The 17,172-nt window shown below is 56.0% G+C and overlaps 1 protein-coding gene across 5 annotated transcripts in view; it reads left to right on the top strand.

Moving 5' to 3' along the window:
* APC2 (APC regulator of WNT signaling pathway 2) overlaps positions 1 to 17,172 on the top strand; it is a 25,180-nt gene continuing 8,008 nt past the window's right edge. Inside the window, exons 1-14 of one of the 5 annotated variants that reach the window (XM_070415675.1) lie at positions 1 to 65; positions 6,891 to 7,049; positions 7,223 to 7,313; positions 7,410 to 7,590; positions 10,700 to 10,808; positions 10,937 to 11,053; positions 11,849 to 11,926; positions 12,127 to 12,225; positions 12,699 to 13,089; positions 13,669 to 13,764; positions 15,210 to 15,349; positions 15,775 to 15,852; positions 16,046 to 16,162; positions 16,549 to 16,763. In XM_070415675.1, the coding sequence (XP_070271776.1) occupies positions 12 to 65; positions 6,891 to 7,049; positions 7,223 to 7,313; positions 7,410 to 7,590; positions 10,700 to 10,808; positions 10,937 to 11,053; positions 11,849 to 11,926; positions 12,127 to 12,225; positions 12,699 to 13,089; positions 13,669 to 13,764; positions 15,210 to 15,349; positions 15,775 to 15,852; positions 16,046 to 16,162; positions 16,549 to 16,763 (1,925 nt within the window). In that variant the 5' untranslated portion in view covers positions 1 to 11. Of the gene's footprint in view, positions 66 to 3,692; positions 3,868 to 4,035; positions 4,083 to 6,146; positions 6,234 to 6,890; positions 7,050 to 7,222; positions 7,314 to 7,409; positions 7,591 to 10,699; positions 10,809 to 10,936; positions 11,054 to 11,848; positions 11,927 to 12,126; positions 12,226 to 12,698; positions 13,090 to 13,668; positions 13,765 to 15,209; positions 15,350 to 15,774; positions 15,853 to 16,045; positions 16,163 to 16,548; positions 16,764 to 17,172 lie in introns of those variants that run through there. The other 4 variants (XM_070415676.1, XM_070415678.1, XM_070415680.1 and 1 more) reach the window with 4 other exon arrangements.

Consider the following 17,172-nt stretch of genomic DNA (forward strand, 5'->3'; position numbering starts at 1 on the left):
GCCACTGCTCCATGGGGCTCCTGGGGCTCCTGAGCTTGCTGCACTCGGCCTTCTTCCGGGACCAGGTAGGGCGCAAGGGCCCGGCTGCGGGGATACGGGTCCGGCCCTGGGCGCAGCTAAGGGGTGCGGACCGCGGGAACAGTGGTCCAGACGGCGGCAGAGGGCGCACAGGCTTGCGTACTCGGGCTTGATGAGTCTGGGGTCTCGCGCAGGGGCAACCGGACCGTTGCCAGGGAAACCGCCTCAGGCTGTTGGCAAGGCTGGGAGACCCTCCCCTACATTGCAGTGGCCCCCTCCTCCTGATCTGCGCAAGCGCAGCCTCGCTGGGCCCAGCACTCGGCCTCGGAAGGAAACCCCCCAGACCCCGACCCAACGTGTGGACTCGGAGACCGGCTGCGGCAGTGGGGGCTACGGCAGGAGCGCGCTGTGCCGAGGCTCCCTCCCGAACAGGCTTTGGGTTGGGGTCCGGGCCACGCCCTGCGCCTCTCCGGTCCTCAGTTTCCTCTGCTGAACACCAAGCATAGGGCCTACCACGACGTTTGCGGATGTTGATGTTCTTCCGAATAATATCCATGTCACTGGGCCCTAGCTGTTTGCCGGTCTCCATAGTCGTTCTGAATCTTGGAACCATAACATCCCTATTTAAGATGAAACTGAGTCTAGGGGTGCAGCGGGGAGCCCAAGGTCACATCCGGAGCCGCGCCAGGAACCTAATTGCCTAATTGCTGGGCGGAAGCGCCCTCCGAGTATACTACCTAGAGGCCTGGAGGAGCTGTCCGCGGTGCTGACGGGGCCACGCACCAGCCCCCTCCTCACCCCTGAAAATGAGGCTCAGGACTCTGGTCAGGCCACCCAACCAGAGTCGGATTTGGGGGGCGCGGCTTAGACTGTCCGTCCCCGTCCTGCCACCCCCCCCCAGGGGCATTCCCTCCTTACTTGTCAGGGTCCTGCCTGGTCACCCAACCGGAGACTTGTCCAAGGTCTAATGATGACCTGGTGCCTTCCTGCTTCCCTCTAGCCCCCTACCCAGCTCCGAGTAGGGGATGCCGCTGGTTCTGCCCCCCAGTCCCTGGCACATCGAAGAGGCTCATTGGGGAAGCATGGAGATCAAAGGGGCAGAGATGCCTGAGGTCAGACTCAGAAAGCCCAAAGACACTCCAAGAGTGACCCTACAATGTGTTGGGATGGGGGGTTTGTTTCTGGCGATGGGAAGAAACCAGCCCTATGATTCAAATTTCTTCTTGAGAACCCAGCAGTGATGAGTGGGTGTCTGGGAAGGGCCCTTCCTTGCTAGGCCTGGGCACTGTGCAATGAGGGTCTCTCAGCCCCTTGAGATTGGGCCTAGGATCTTGGGGAGGGGATGTGGGGATTCCTGAAGTTCTCATGGTTATAGAATCTCCAGTGAATCCTGAGTGTGGCTGTGGCTCAAAGATTTTCAGGGTCAAGGATTTGGGGGATGTCAGGGACATAATGTTCAAGAGGCTTGTGGACCAGGGCATCCTGCCTTAGGGTTTCAGCCCCCATATCCCCTCAGCCATCCAGGCTCCCACCATGCCCAGATAGGGGAGGAAGGGAGGGAGGCTCAGGGCCTGGTGGGACTCTTGCATGAACTCAAGCTACGTAGTCCCTGCCCTGAGCTTCACTTTCTCCATATGTATGAGGGCAGGACTGGCCATTGGACCCTCCAAGCCCCTGCCAGCTCTAAGGTTCTGGCTGTGAGGAGTCTGGGGAGCAGTGACATCTTAGACTGGGTGGGGAAGGTGAGACTTAGTTCACTGAGATGTGGGGATAGGGATTCTCCAACCCACCTTCCAGTGAACAAATGAGAAACTGAAGCCAGAGAGAGGCATGCTCAAGGTTACAAAAGGATATCAAGGCAGAGCTGAAGCCAGAGCCCTGGGCTCTGTCCCCTCCCCTCTCCCATTTCAGCTTTGCCTAGTTTGCCCTGCTTTAAAATATGTTTTAATTGACTTTTCAGAGGGAGAGGAAGGGAGAGGGAGCGAGAAATAGAAACATTGATGAGAAACATCAGCTTCCTCCTGCATGTCCCCTATTAGGATGGAGCCCACAACCTGGGCATGTACCTGACCAGGAATCGAACTGGTGACCTCTTGGTGCATGAGTTGACACTCAACCACTGAGCTGCACCTGCTGAAATTTGCCCTGCTTCAAACACCTCATATCTCCCCGAGTCCAGCCCTACCACCTGCCGTGCTCCTTGGCCCCACCAGAAGAGCATATCCCCTGGATGAGCTCTAGTTTCTCACAACTCCAGGTATTGCACAGGCTGTTTCCTCAACTTGGAATGCCTTTTCCTTCCTTGATCCCAGGGCCAATTCTTATGCATCTTGAGGAGCCCGGGAGCTGGTGGTGCCCTCTCATTTCAGCCTTCCCAGCCTCCAGAAAGAGCCCTGCTATCCTCTGCACCAACTTCCCAACCCCCAGTATGGTGACAACTGTGTCTTGCTCTGGAGGCTCTGGGACAGTCAGACTTGAGTCCACTGGGGCCTCCAGCGTTGCTGGCCCAGGATGGACACATAGGGCCTCCTGCAGCAGACCCAGCAGGAAACTGCATGATCCTGTGCTCCTCCTGTGGTCCCTAGCACCAGCCATTGCAAAGGCTGCAACTGCCTCCCCATTTGACAGATGGGAAACTGAGGGTCTCAAAGTGAGCAATTTTCCCTGGCCCCTGGAGCCAAGAAAAGACAGAGGTAGGCCCCAAATCTGCATTCCATCCTTTAGGGTGTGCATGTGTCAGCAGTAGGAATGACTGGGCTGCAGCGGCAGGTTCTGGCCTCGGGTGTTAAATCCTCTAGTGGTCTCCGTGGACCCATCAAGGATCTGAGACAGCTGGGGACGTGTATTCCTGAGACGCCAGACTCCTCCCTCCTCTGGTTCCCCTTCTGTGAGGGTGAATTAGGGGTGGGGTGAGGTACAGAGACATAGGGAGAAAGAGATGAGATAGATGGAGAGAAATGAAGAAATGTGGGGGAAGACACGGAGTCAAGGCAGATGCCCATGGCGGAGCTGTCGCTCTGCCAGGGAGACCAGGAAAAATGGGGAGAAATGCAGGGTCCCAGGCGCTTCCCGGGATGCCTGCCCACCCCCATGCTCCCCCTCCCCCACCAGTGGCAGGGTTTCATCCACCCTGGATCCTAAGCGCTGTCTCACCCTGACCCATCCACACAAGGCTGGGCCGAATGCGAGGGGAGGGGCTGACCGGCCCCTGCTTCTGCCCCTGCCCCTGGAGCTCCCCCCCCCCCCCCCCCCCCCCCCGGCAAGATTCTGATGTAACACTCAAGCCTGGATGTTTTACTCTCAAATTATGCTGATCCTGCCTTGGGACCTTCTAAGAGTCCGCGTCCTTTCACCGCGGAATGCGGTGGGGGACACGGGGTCCTGGTTCTCCGGGCGCCCCTTTTCTCTGGGGGCTTCATCTCCCCCCCCCCCCCCCACCACCACCACGCCCGCACACGCAGCCCCTGAACGCGCGAGGAGGCCAGAAGCCCCGCGGCCGCCGCCGGTCCCCGCCCCGGGCCGCCATTGGCTGTTGCCATGGCACCAGCCCGTCTTCCCGTGCCTCCATTGGCCGCCTCGCGTGCATCCCGCATCCCGCATCCTCCCCCGCTCGCGGTGGTCTCGCCCAGCGCCCTGAGTGGCGGCGCCGCCTGCCAGGCCCGCACCGGCCTTTGTCCTCCCCAGAGCCACTTGCTCACGCCGCCAAGACCCCGGAATCCCGCAGCCAGCGCCCCGCGGCCGCCCTGGCCCAGGAGCGCCAGGATCTCCAGCGGGGTCTCGGAATTGCGCCGAGGGAGGGGGACCCATGGGTGCCCGCCAGCCCAGCCCAGCCCAGCTTGAGTGAGATAAGTAAGCGGCGCGCTTTCTGGGTTGAGGGTAAGGGGCGCGGCCTCAGCCTCTGCGGGGATCTCTCCATGCTCCCCCCCTCCCCCCACTTCTCTCTGCTGCGCAGGTCCGCACTCGCTCTGGAGCCTCTGAGTCTCCAGGGTGGAGCCGGAGGGGAAACTGAGTCCCAAAGAGGCGGGCACCCGTGTCGCTGCAGTCGGTCCCACGTACACATCCATGTACAAGCTTCAATACCTGGATCTCCCAGTCTGCGGGCAGGCCTGTGGGGTGGGGTGGGGTGGGGAGGTGCTGCACCTCTCTGGGAGTCAGTCCTTCTTAGTAAGTGGGAGTTTGGATGGAAGGAACGAGAAGGGCCCCTTTGGGCTACACCTGTGCTATACCCTTCGCTGACATTTGGCCATTCATCCCTTAATTAGAGGAACCGCCAGCTATCAGTGCTTTTCCTTTGGTGATAGACATATCTCAGGGAGGCCCCAGGAGGCTCCTGATGGGTGAAGGGCAGGCAGGAGGGCTTCCTTGAGGAAGCTGTGCTGTGAAGGATGGCAAGTCAGGAAAGGTGCTCCAGGCAGGAGAACTGCATGTGCCAAGACCTGGGGGAAGAGAGTGGAGGGTAAATGGAGGAGACAGGTCTTATGATGAGGTTACTGGGGAGCCATGGCAGCTATTGAAGCAGGGGAGGAATGGCGTCTGACCAGTACTTTCAAAGTTTCCTTGTGTTTGTGAATGAGAAGTGGACTATGGGAGGCCAGCGAGGCTTCTCTGATGGGAGAGATGTGGGGAGCTGGGAGAAGGAGGGTCCAGCTGGGCAAAGCTTGAGGGGCTGGTAAGAGAGTTGATGGAGCCCTAACAGGTTTGGCTCAGTGGATGGAGCATTGGCCTGTGGACTGAAAGGTCCCAGGTTCGATTCCGGTCAAGGGCATGTACCTTGGCTGCGGGTACATCCCCAGTAGGAGGTGTGCAGGAGGCAGCTGATCAATATTTCTATCTCATCTATGTTTCTAACTCTCTATCCCTCTCCCTTCCTCTCTGCAAAAAATCAATAAAATATATTTAAAAAGAGAGAGAGACAGACAGAGAGAGAATGGAGGTGAGGACCCAGGACTGAATGTGGGGGAACCCAGAGGCTGGGCTTGTTGCCATGTTGCCAAGCTCCATCTAATGAGGGTGCAGGAGTGGCAGGGGGAGTGAAGGTATCCCAAGCTGGCCCTGCTGGCCCTGCAAGAGTGGGGTGTGTGTGTGTGTGTGTGTGTGTGTGTTGGGGGGATGCTTGAGAAGGAAGTTTGGGTTTAGGGAATGGGACGGATATGCTGGGCTTTGTGCTTAACCTAGTGCTTCCCCTGGCTAGGTGCAGCATGATGGCCTCAGTCAGGAAGCAGGGCTCCAGCCAGACCCCAGGGACCTTACCGCAACCCCAGGCCTGATTCTCAGCTGGGGCCCCTGACTGAGCCTTGGGCAGGATCGATATTAGGGTGGTAGGCAAAGGCTGTGGCCCACAAGCATCTGGCCTCCCCCACCTGACACACTATCTCCCAGTCTGACCTGTGACTTGTGTTTGCTGAGTGACTACTGTTCCTCCTCCTAACCCTCACATCAGCTCACTAGATGGGCCTGGCAGACTGAGTTCCTTCCATTCCTCAGATGGGGGAACTGAGTTCAGCACAGGGGGTGGGGCCTATGTGCCTCCAGCATGTCCTGTCTGAGCATGCCCAATGTCTAGGTTCCAGCTATGCCTTGTCTGTCCTTCTAGACCCAGGACTATGCTAAGGAAGCCAAATGACAGAGCCAGGCATGCAGTAGGTCCTTGGAGCCAATTTGTAATGCCTGAGCTATCCCCGCACCTGGGCAGAGCCCCCACCCCTACTCCAGGCCCATCTGTGTCCTTGGTGACTTCAGGGTGAGCAGGGACCTTCTAGGGGTAGAAAGAGAGAGAGGAAAATGAACGAGCAAGTGAATGAGAGTGTGGCCAGGTCGGGGAGGGAGAGAAGGGTATCCCCTGTGGGCAGAGGAGTGCTGGCTGATTTGGGGAGGGGACACAGGTGGGCAGGGGGAGGGGGCTCCCAGGGAGGAGGTGGCAGAGGGGATGGGCTGCTATTGGTGAGGCTCAGACAAAGGCAGAGGGAGGGGGAGCGCTAACGTTGAGGGAACAAAGAGGGAAGGTGGTGGGGCAGGAAGGCTCTGGCAGGAGTGCCAAGCTGAGGGAGGAGATACTGGCCTGCTGGACAGAGGGAGAAGGCTGGGCCTGAGCAAGAAACGGCAGCCAGACACACAAAGAAGCAGGCGGCAGTGGTGGAGCCCAGGGATGAGGCCTGGGGTGCTGGGGGGCCACAGGAGCTGGCAGAGGGCTGACTGCAGGGTCCTGGGCCACACAGGTAGCTACCCAGATCCAGCTGCTGATGGAGGAGTTGTGGGGGCTGCAGAGCATTTGGGTTCCCAATCCCCAGGGTGACCATAGTAGGCTTGTGTCAGTCTGGAGCTCTACTGTCGCCTGTCCATTGGTTTCTTAGAACCTTCGTGACATTTTTATTGTCTGTCAATTGGATCAGTGGGTAGTCTGTCCACCCAGCCTCTGGGCAGCTACATTGCTGCAGGGAAAGTGTCTTGGCTATCCATCTGTCTGTCTCTCTCTCTCTCTGGCTGTAAGCCTGGTGGCACTGAGCTGGCAGTCCATCTGCTGGGTTAGACTGTCACAGTCTTGGCTGTCCATCTGCTGGCTGGCTGTTTATAAGCACATGTGTCCAGGAACCCAGCTGTGAGAATGCAGGTCTTTCTGTATCTGTCTGTTGGTCAGTTGGGTGTTTGGGTTGTCTGAATACCTGTCTGATGGCTCTGTTTCTCTCTCCTGTTGTTCCTGCCTTTGTCTGTCACTCCGTCTGCCACACCATCTGTCCCTAGGATTCCCTGGGCCAGCTCTATCCTGCCTTCAGCTTCTCCCACCTGGGACCCAGCTCCAGGGTTGGGTGGGAGGGCTAGGGCTTAGGTCCAGCGTAAGTCCCTCCTCAGAGCCTCATGTTACCTTGTGGCTACAGGTGCTGCAGGAGCTAAAGATGACGAGTTCCGTGGCACCCTACGAACAGCTGGTTCGGCAAGTGGAGGCCTTGAAGGCTGAGAACAGTCACCTGAGGCAGGAGCTTCGAGACAACTCAAGCCACCTGTCCAAGCTGGAGACAGAGACATCTGGCATGAAGGTGGGGGTAGGGCTGGGCAGAGGACATGGACCTGGGTCATAGGGACAGACATTAGGGCACTGGACCCCAGAAATGGGCAGGCAGAGCCAAGGGCATCTCACAGGGGCGTGGATCTGGGGCAGCTCAGGGCAGTGGCCATGACGACCAGCACTCTTTCCTGCCCCCACCTCCAGGAGGTACTGAAGCACTTACAGGGTAAACTGGAGCAGGAGGCCCGAGTGCTGGTGTCCTCAGGGCAGACTGAGGTGCTGGATCAGCTGAAAGGTGAGCCTTGGGGCCCCCTCTACATAGTGGGTGAGCTGGGAGGAGGAGGGACAAGGAGGGGTGCTGACCTCGCCCTCTCCCTCCATTCCCATCCAGCCCTGCAGATGGACATCACCAGCTTGTACAACCTCAAGTTCCAGCCCCCAGCCCTGGGCCCTGAGCCTGCTGGCCGAACCCCTGAGGGAAGCCCAGTACATGGCTCCGGGACTTCCAAGGACAGCTTTGGGGAATTGAGCCGGGCTACCATCCGGCTGCTGGAGGAACTGGACAGAGAACGGTGAGAAACTGACCACTGGCCTGCTCCCCAGCCAGACTCCGTCCCTGTAGTCTCTGCCCTTTGATTGGCCCATCAGCATGTGCACCACCCACTAAGCCAGTCCTACCCACCTTCTGAGCCTCCCCTTCAGGCACCAGCTTTCTGTGGCTCCTCCACCCACTTTCCTGTCACAGCTGACCTCAGCTGGAAGACAAAGAGGAGGGGACTTTCCTGCCAAAGGGGAGGGCTCCTAGGAGACGTCCCCAGGGGTCCCCAACACCCAGTCATCACCAGGGACAGTGCCAGGGCTCAGAGTTAGGCCTGGAGCCAGAGGGACTCAAAGCAGTCTTTGTGAAGAACGGGCTGCAGCCCAAGAAACTTGGAGGGGAGGGGGCAGCAGAGGGAGGCAGGGTCCAGGCGCTCTGCTCAGCTTGGCTAGGTTGTGTGGGGTCAGAGAGACCTGGCGGTCCATGCTCTGCTGCTGTGTGATGTCAAGCAAGTCCCCTAGCCCCTCCAAGCCTCAGACTTCTGCTCTGTAAAATGGGTGGGAATAGCAGTGTCTCCCCACAGGGTGCAAAGGTGAGAGGTCCAACTTAATACACAGAATCAGAGTTGTTGGGGAGGGGGAGACCTTGTGAAGTGTAGGTTTGGGAGCATTATCATATCATTTAAAGTAATCACATGTTTAGGGTGACTCACCCAGAGCATGGGTGCAGCCAGATGGGGTTAAGGGTAGAGCCAAATCTGTTACAACTGGAGCAATCTGAGCTGGAAGCCTCCTCTATGTAGCCTAGAGGGAGATTATCCAGTTTGGGAGACGTGTTAGCGCCCCCCTCAGAGTCTTTCTTTGAGAATCAGAATTTACAAAGGAACTACTTTCTCTTTTTCTTTTAAAAAAAAATATATTTTATTGATTTCAGAAAGAAAGGGAGAGGGAGAGAGAAACATCAATGATAAGAGAGAATCGTTGATAGGCTGCCTCCTGTACGCCCCCTACTGGGGATCGAGCCTGCAACCCCGGCATGTGCCCTTGACTGAAATTGAACCCAAGACCCTTCAGTCCGCAGGCCGACGCTCTATCCACTGAGCCAAACCAGATAGGGCTACCTTCTCTTTTTAATGAACTTTCTATGCCCCACCTACCCATCCCTAGTTTGGGGGAACAACAAGGGCAAGGCTTTGCCATGCTGCCTGTTAAACTTGGCCGTACATCAAGCATGACAAACTCGTGGCCCATAATGAATATTTTTATGGCCCAGGCAACATAACGGTATGTAAGAAACGTTTTAATAAAAATTTTGTAACTTAATTTTTATAACGTCATGTTATATATAACTAGAGGCCCAGTGCACAGATTCGTGTGGGGGGCGGGGGGTCCCTCAGTCTGGCCTGTGCCCTCTCACAATCCAGGACCCCGCAGGGGATGTCCAAATGCCGGTTTAGGCCTGATCAGCCACCTGGGGATCAGGCCTAAACCGGCAGTTGGACATCGCCAAGGGATGTAGCAGTGCGCCAAGCAGCAGGCGGCCAGGGAAGAGCCCGAGCCACTTGCGCTCATCCCGGCCTGTTGCCCCTGCCGCGCTGCTCGTTAGCGCTGCCACAGAGTCGGGAGAGGCTCCCACCGCACACCTGTGCTCACCAGCCATGAGCCCAGCTTCTGGCTGAGCAGCACCTCAGGGGGACCTGTGGGAGTGCACTGACCACCAGGGGCAGCTCCTGCATTGAGCATCTGCTCCCTGGTGGTCGGTGCACATCATAGTGACTGGTTGTAATGGTCACTTAGGCATATATACACACACACACACACACACACACACACATACACTCACACACACACACACTAGAGACCCAATGCACAAAACTCATGCACAGGTAGGGTCCCTAGGCCCGATCAGGGCCTTCTGACTGTGGGCCGAGGCCTCCCTTCCCCAGCTGTTGGCTGCTGGCTGGGGCCTTCCTTCATTCTGCACCACCCCCTGGTGGTCAGCGCACATCGCACATCGCAGTGAGCAATCGAACTCCCAGTCTCCTGGTCGATTTGTTACTATGGCATACACTGACCACCAGAGGGCAGACGCGCAATGCAGGAGCTGGCCCCTGGTGGTCAGTGCGCTCCCACAGCCAACCTCCCGCAGTCCCTCCCCCCACCCGGCCGGCCAGCCCCCCAATTGGTCCCAATCAGGAGGTTGGCCAGCCCCAATTGCCCCGATAGGGACTGGGTGAGATGGCCCCTAATGGCCCCTATCGCTGGCCAGGCCGAGGGACCCCACCCATGTACGAATTTGTGCACTGGGCCTCTAGTTATTAATAACGAACTACAACATTTGCTAATGACTAATTACTATAATCGCCTTGCATTCATTTCCCTTATGTGCCTTACGTGCAGGCCCACCATTTCTCTCCACTAATACTAGCAGCAAATATTGTAGCAGCTGATTGCTACATCATTAGTCCTGTACTGACTTGTTTGATGTGCACAACAGGAAATATTTCGCTTTCGGAGAACAAGAAAAATAGATTTATTTGCGTTATGCTTATTAATTTGTGCAGTTATTCAGTATCTGGTAAGTTAATGTTCAAGAAAAAATATTAATTTTTATTAAAATGTCCTATTATTTTATGTTAATGATTACTCATTTATTCCAGCCCTTTGTATTCAGCATGTCTCTATCTAAATAAACTTACGTTTCTATGAAAATTGAAGCTTTTAGCCCTAGCCAGTTTCGCTCAGTGGATAGAGCATTGACCTGCAGACTGGAAGGTCCTGGGTTCTATTCTGGTCAAGGGCACATGCCTGGGTTGTGGGCTCAATCCCCAGTAAGGGGCGTGCAGGAGGCAGCTAATCAATGATTCTCTCTCATCACTGATGTTTCTATCTCTCTTTCCCTCTCTAAAATCAACAAAAGTTAAAAAAATTTTTTTTAAAGGCATTAAAAAAAGAAAGAAAATTGAAGCTTTTGGGTTTTTTTTGTGGCCCACATAAACTTAAACCTTGTTTATTTGGCCCATGTTAGCCTTTGAGTTTGACAAGCTTACCATACACTAAGCACTCAACAAGTGATTATTAAAATCAAAATAAACCACACGCAATAACGCCTCCCCCTCCCCCTCTGCGGGCGGGCCCACTCAGGTGTTTCCTGTTGAATGAGATTGAGAAGGAGGAAAAGGAGAAGCTCTGGTACTACTCCCAGCTGCAGGGCCTGTCCAAGCGCCTGGAGGAACTCCCGCACGTGGAGACGGTGAGCACGTGGGAGGAGAGAGGGGAAAGGGTGCTGTGGGCGCCCCGCCCCTGGCCAGGGGGGGTGGCGGGCAGGTCCCAGGCCCTTGCCCGGACAGACCCTCACTGCGGCCTGCCCACTCTTCCCAGCAGTTCTCCATGCAGATGGACCTGATTCGGCAGCAGCTGGAGTTTGAGTCCCAGCACATCCGGACGCTAATGGAAGAGCGCTTTGGCACCTCTGACGAGATGGTGCAGCGGGCGCAGGTGCGGCAGAGGGCGGGGCCGCGGCGAGGCTATTCGCGGTGGATGAACGGAGAGGTCATTGTGGGAAAAGTCTGGATTAATGGGCGGAGTAATGTGCCTTTGGGATAGAGGGCAGTGACTGCTGTGGGCGGGGTCTGGCTCAGGCGGTGGAGCCAAAGGCTAGAGCTGTTTGGGGGTGCAGCCTGATGGGGTTAGGGGTGCAGCCTGATGGGGTTAAGGGCAGAGCCAGGCTCAGGGGTGGCGAACACTGAGGCCAGGACAGACCGTGGGTGACTAGATCAGTGGGCGGGGACATTAGGGAGTGGGTAGGTATAGAAGGATGGGTGGGATCTAAATAGGGTTGAGACCAAATAAGGGAGTGGGCAGGTCTAGCATGGGGCCTAAGTAGGGGGCGGGGCTAGAAGGATGTGGAAGGGTCAAACAGTGAGTAGGACCAAATCATGGCGTAGTGGAGTCAGAGCCTGGACTAGGGAGCGTGGACCATGGGGGCGGTCAAGATGTGAGTGGAGTCAGACATCAGGCTAGGGTTGAGAGTGGGGGGGGGGGGGGGCATATCAAGGAGTAGGTGGAGTTAGGGCCAAGGGTGGGGTTTGGACAGTGGGAATGGCCATACCTTAAAGTAGGTAGAGTCAGATCTGGGGTTGGGATTAGAAGAGTGAGCAGGGCCAAATCAGCGAGTGGGAAAAGTCAGAGGTGGGTGGGTTAGGACAGTGGGCGGAGCTATATCAGAGCGGACAGGGTCAGAGCGGGGACCTGGTCAGCCACAGCAAGCTATGTGTGCCTTTCTGCCACTAGATCCGTGCTTCTCGCCTGGAGCAAATCGACAAGGAGCTGCTGTCTGCGCAGGACCGGGTGCAGCAGACTGAGCCCCAGGTACTGACAGGAGCAGTCAGGGCCCTGGTGGGGGCGGGGAGGTGATGACCCCAGGGAAGGAGGGTACCCTGAAGACCCTGCCCAGAGTATAGGTATAGGTGGAGCCTCCACCACATCATCATGGGAGTGTGGCCAGCATCAGCAGTCAGGGTGCTTTCTGTGGTACTCCCATAACCCCCAGGCTGGTGTTCTCTTCCCAGGCCCTGCTGGCAGTAAAGTCGGTGCCAGTGGATGAGGACCCCGAGACTAAGGTCCCTGTGCACCCTGAGGATGGTGCCCCTCAGCCAGGCAACAGCAAGGTAAGGGGGAGTCCAGTTGGGGTGCACTGAGAGGCAGGGTGAGGAGTGGAAAGCCAGCTGGATTAGGGTGTGGTGAGGTTGGTAGGGTCAGCATGTGGTCTGGGGCCTGGTGAGGTGGGCAGGGATACCTGTCCTATGTGTTTGGGTGAGCACTCTAGACTTAGATGTATGGCTACCCCTAGAAGTACCCAGTGAGGGCAGTGGAATGGGCAATTGGTCCTCATGGGCTGGGGGCATCTCCACAGGGACTGAGGCCTCTCATCCATCTCCCCACGGGTGTGTGGTGGCCCATGGGGGATGCAAGGTGAGGGTGGTGGGGGTGAGGAAGTGATTCTCCTGGGCTGGGGTCACAGGACTCCTACCGTGTTTAGAGTGAGTCACCCAGAGCATGGGGGTCACCCCTGGCTGGGGAGGATGGACAGACAGACTGGGGCCAGGTGGAATCCATCGCTGTCCCCCTTCCCCCGCCACAGGTGGAGGTGGTCTTCTGGCTGCTGTCAATGCTGGCGACACGGGACCAGGAGGACACAGCACGCACGCTACTCGCCATGTCCAGTTCTCCAGAGAGCTGTGTGGCCATGCGCCGCTCAGGCTGCCTGCCACTGCTGCTGCAGATCTTGCATGGCACAGAAGATGGGGCTGGGGGTCGCAGTGGGACCCCTGGGGTGCCCGGAGCCAAGGATGCACGCATGCGTGCCAATGCAGCACTGCACAACATCGTCTTCTCCCAGCCAGACCAGGGCCTGGCGCGCAAGGAAATGCGTGTCCTGCACGTGCTAGAGCAGATCCGAGCCTACTGTGAGACCTGCTGGGACTGGCTGCAGGCCCAGGACAGCACTATCAAGGCAGGCGGGGTGGGCAGCGGTGAGTGTAAGCCTCCCTGGCCACCTTTGTGCAATGAGCACAGAGCTTGGGCTTTCTGGGTGGCAGGGCAATATCAGATTTCATTAGCAGCCACTGGCCTTTTTTCTGAACTTTCTCTGTGTCATGTGTGGGCTGAAGCCTATGGCGACTTTATCATGATAGACTGGCAAAAAGACAGCCACCAGCAACCTATGCCCTGGTTGTAGGGTAGCTCAAGAAACAGTCATTGAATGCATGGATGGATTGTGTGTAACCAGAAATATGGGTGCTGACTTTGAGATTATTAGTTTGGGAAGCTGATCACAAAGTTAATCTATGACAAAAGCACCACCCAAAGGTCCTGAGCACCCAGCACAACTTCATCTCCTGTCTCAGCTCTGGGTGAGGCAGGCACCTTATTATTCATTTTAAGAAGAGTTAGAGAAGGAGTCCACTGTTCTGGGAGTGACCCCACAGATGCCAAACATGCAGTGGTTTGCAGAGCTTGGGTCTTTGTGGGGGTGAAGGCAGGGAGGGTAGGACTCAACAGGGGTAATTTCCTGGACTGGAACGGCTCTGATCTGGTCCCTTGGCCCACAGCCCCGGTCCCCATTGAGCCACAGATCTGCCAGGCCACCTGTGCGGTGATGAAGCTGTCCTTCGATGAGGAATATCGTCGTGCCATGAATGAGCTGGGTGAGTGCACCCTTACCTCCTCCGTGTCCCCTCCATTTGGCCTGGGGCTTCTGGGCCTCATTCAGCCCGGGGCAGGCTTTCAGCCTTAATAGTCCTGAGCTCAGAGGATAGGGAAGTAGCCAGGAAGCCAAGAGCAAAAGGGAGAGGTTCCAACTTAATACACAGAATCAGAGTTGTTGGGGAAGGGGAGACCTTGTGAACTTTTAGGAGCATTATAATATCATTTGAAGTAATTAAAACATGGACAAAAATCTCATCAATGTGCTTAATTTTACTCCAGTTACTACAAAATTAGATACTGCTTCTCACTCAGCAGATGATCACACACTCAAAGGCTTACTCACAAAATAAACAAACAAACAAAGGCTTACCCAGATCTCTTGTGGTCTGGCTGCACAGAAATGGGCATTTGCAACCAGGACAAGACGACAGCAGACACTGATGAGAGTGTATACCTTTCAAGTCATTCCTTTCCCAGCTGGGGAGTTTATTCTCTGGCTGGATTTATTTAGAAAGATGCAGAAAGATGAGGAAGGTAGCAACCAAACCAAATAAAACCCCAGATCTGGAAACCACAGAAGTGTCCAACAGCCCCAGCCCCTAAATGCACAAATTGCCTCTGTTGTCTTTGCTCAGTGAAGCAGGAAGGGCATCTTGTATTTGAATTGCAAGTTAATTCTTTTCTTTTTAAAAAATATATATGTAATTTTTTAAATCTATTTTTATTGATTTCAGAGAGGAAGAGAGAGGGAGAGAGAGATAGAAACATCAATGATGACGGAGAATAATTGATCAGCTCTCCCCCGCATGTCCCCTGCTGGGGATTGAGCCCGCAACCCAGGCATGTGCCCTGACCGGCAATCGAACCATGACTTCCTGGTTCATAGGTAGATGCTCAACCACTAAGCCATGCTGGTTGGGCACAACTTTTTTCTCGTCTACTCACCCTGACCATTTCCCCCCACGTTTGCTTACTCTTTGTTAAGCGAGAGTCTAGTTTTCATAGTGACTAAAGAACTGTGTGTGTGGCAGTCATCAGAGGCTGGAGGTCTAATGGTCTTGGGATGGTTTTCATTTATGGTGTTGAGGGCCTTCATGACCTGAGAGCAGAAGGGAGCTAGGAACCTGAGCAAATAGCAGGGAAAAGCATTCCAGGGAGAGGGAACAGCACATGCAAAGGCCTAGAAGCTGAAGACGTGTGAATGGAAATGTGAAAGGAGGTGGGTGTGGAGGTCACAGAGTATCCAGGGGATCATGCCAGCCTGGTGGCAGGCTGCCTGGAGGAGTTGGGCTTCAAAGGTGGGCTTGAGGAGAGCAGACCTGGGGGTAGGGTGAGGGAGGGCACTTAAGCATGGGAATGGAATGGGCAGAGGTTGGGAGGAAGGTTGGGGTTCATTTGGGGTGCCCCCCTGCACCTCCCTGTGCACCCTCCCATGTCCCCATAGGTGGGCTGCAGGCTGTGGCTGATCTACTGCAGGTGGATTATGAGATGCACAAGATGACCCAAGACCCACTCAACCTTGCCCTACGCAGATATGCTGGCATGACCCTCACCAACCTCACCTTTGGGGACGTCGCCAACAAGGTGCCTGGGGCGGGCAGGTGGCATCAATGCTCCCCCCACCCTTGTCTGAGCCTCAAAACAGCCCTGCGAGGCGGGGAAAGTTGTCCTTGCTTTATAGGTGGTTAGAGTGAGGCCCAGAGAGGGCCTTGAAAGGAGGGACTGTGGCTGGATTCAGTTGGCTACCATCTTCTTGGTTGCTCTATTGCAGAGAGTGGGGCCTCTGGGCTGGAGGAGGCTGTGTATTTGCACCTGTCTCAGCCTCAATTTCCTCACCAAAGCAACAGGATGATAGCCATCCCTTTGCCATAGTGGTGAGGATGGGATGCCGAGGCTTTAGCTCTAGCACATAGTAGGTGCTCAGGGAGAAAGCCTGAAGGTGGGGCGTGGAGCCCCTCATGGCTCCTGCCCCACTGGCCATGGCATGAATTTCCTGTGGCACCCCACAGGCCACACTATGTGCCCGGCGTGGCAGCATGGAGGCCATCGTGGCCCAACTGGCTTCTGAGAGTGAGGATCTTCACCAGGTACCTGGATGGAGTGGGGTGGGGCATGGGGAGAGCCTTGCTGAGTGTCCCACTGTCCAAGGCCCCTGCCGACAGAGTCCCCTCTCCTGTGGGTGTGATGGGCATCCCCTTCAGTCTCTCTGTAGCCCCACCACATGTGGGTTGAGGGCAGGGGGCACTGGGCCCATCTTGCCCACCCTGTGCCCTGACCCAGGTGGTGTCCAGCATCTTGCGCAACCTGTCCTGGCGGGCTGACATCAACAGCAAGAAGGTACTGAGGGAGGTCGGCAGCATGACCGCCCTGATGCAGTGTGTCCTACGAGCCACCAAGGTAGGCACTGGATGGGCACAACGGAGTAGGGGGGGTAGGAATGCACCTGAGACCCAGGGGAGAGGGCACTGCCATGGCTGCTTAATGCCAGCCACAGGACAGGGAGACACTGGCAACAGATGGTGAGTTCTCTGTCTTGCGGGGAGTCAAACCAAACAACTTGCCACTTAGCTTACCAGGTGGTCCTCAGACAGGCCTGGGGTTTCCATCCCTTCAACTGAGAGATCCTGTGAGGACCAATTTTATTGCCTTTTGCTTTTATTTGAAAATGTATTTGGGTGCTTTCCTTCCAGCCTTTTGTCTGCGCCTTGATGGAGAGGGCCAAGTGGGTGGGGCCGGTGCCTGGGCCCCCCACACTGACCTTCACCTGTCCCACCCATGCCTAGGAGTCCACCCTGAAGAGTGTGCTCAGTGCCCTGTGGAACCTCTCGGCACACAGCACGGAGAACAAGGCAGCCATCTGCCAAGTGGATGGTGCCCTGGGCTTCCTAGTGAGCACGTTGACCTACAAGTGCCAGAGCAACTCGCTGGCCATCATTGAGAGCGGTGGAGGCATCCTGCGCAATGTGTCCAGCCTCATCGCCACCCGAGAGGACTACAGGTGGGTCCATCCCACCCCACATCATGGAGGGCAGAGGGCACCACAGAGGGTGCTGCGGGAAGGTGGGCCCCCAGGTGTGGTCTGGGGCTGGGGTGGCAGGTCCTGTCTGTAGTGAACTGTCACTGAGGCTGCAGCCTTGGTTTGTCCTCTGGGACTAAGTTTTGTAATGTAAGTATCCCCAAATATTGCAGGAGATATACTTTGCTAAATATTTTATCTATTAATAAAATATTTATTAATTTAACAACTTACAAGTGATACTTAGTATTTTTAAAAATAGAATTTATAGCCGAAACTGGTTTGGCTCAGTGGATAGAGCGTCGGCCTGCGGACTGAAAGGTCCCAGGTTCGATTCCGGTCAAGGGCATGTACCTGGGTTGCGGGCACATCCCCAGTAGCCGGTGTGCAG

This window comes from Myotis yumanensis, unplaced genomic scaffold (genome assembly GCF_028538775.1).
Source record: "Myotis yumanensis isolate MYYU_CA2020_CCGP unplaced genomic scaffold, mMyoYum1.0.hap1 SCAF_5, whole genome shotgun sequence".
Classification (NCBI taxonomy): domain Eukaryota; kingdom Metazoa; phylum Chordata; class Mammalia; order Chiroptera; family Vespertilionidae; genus Myotis; species Myotis yumanensis.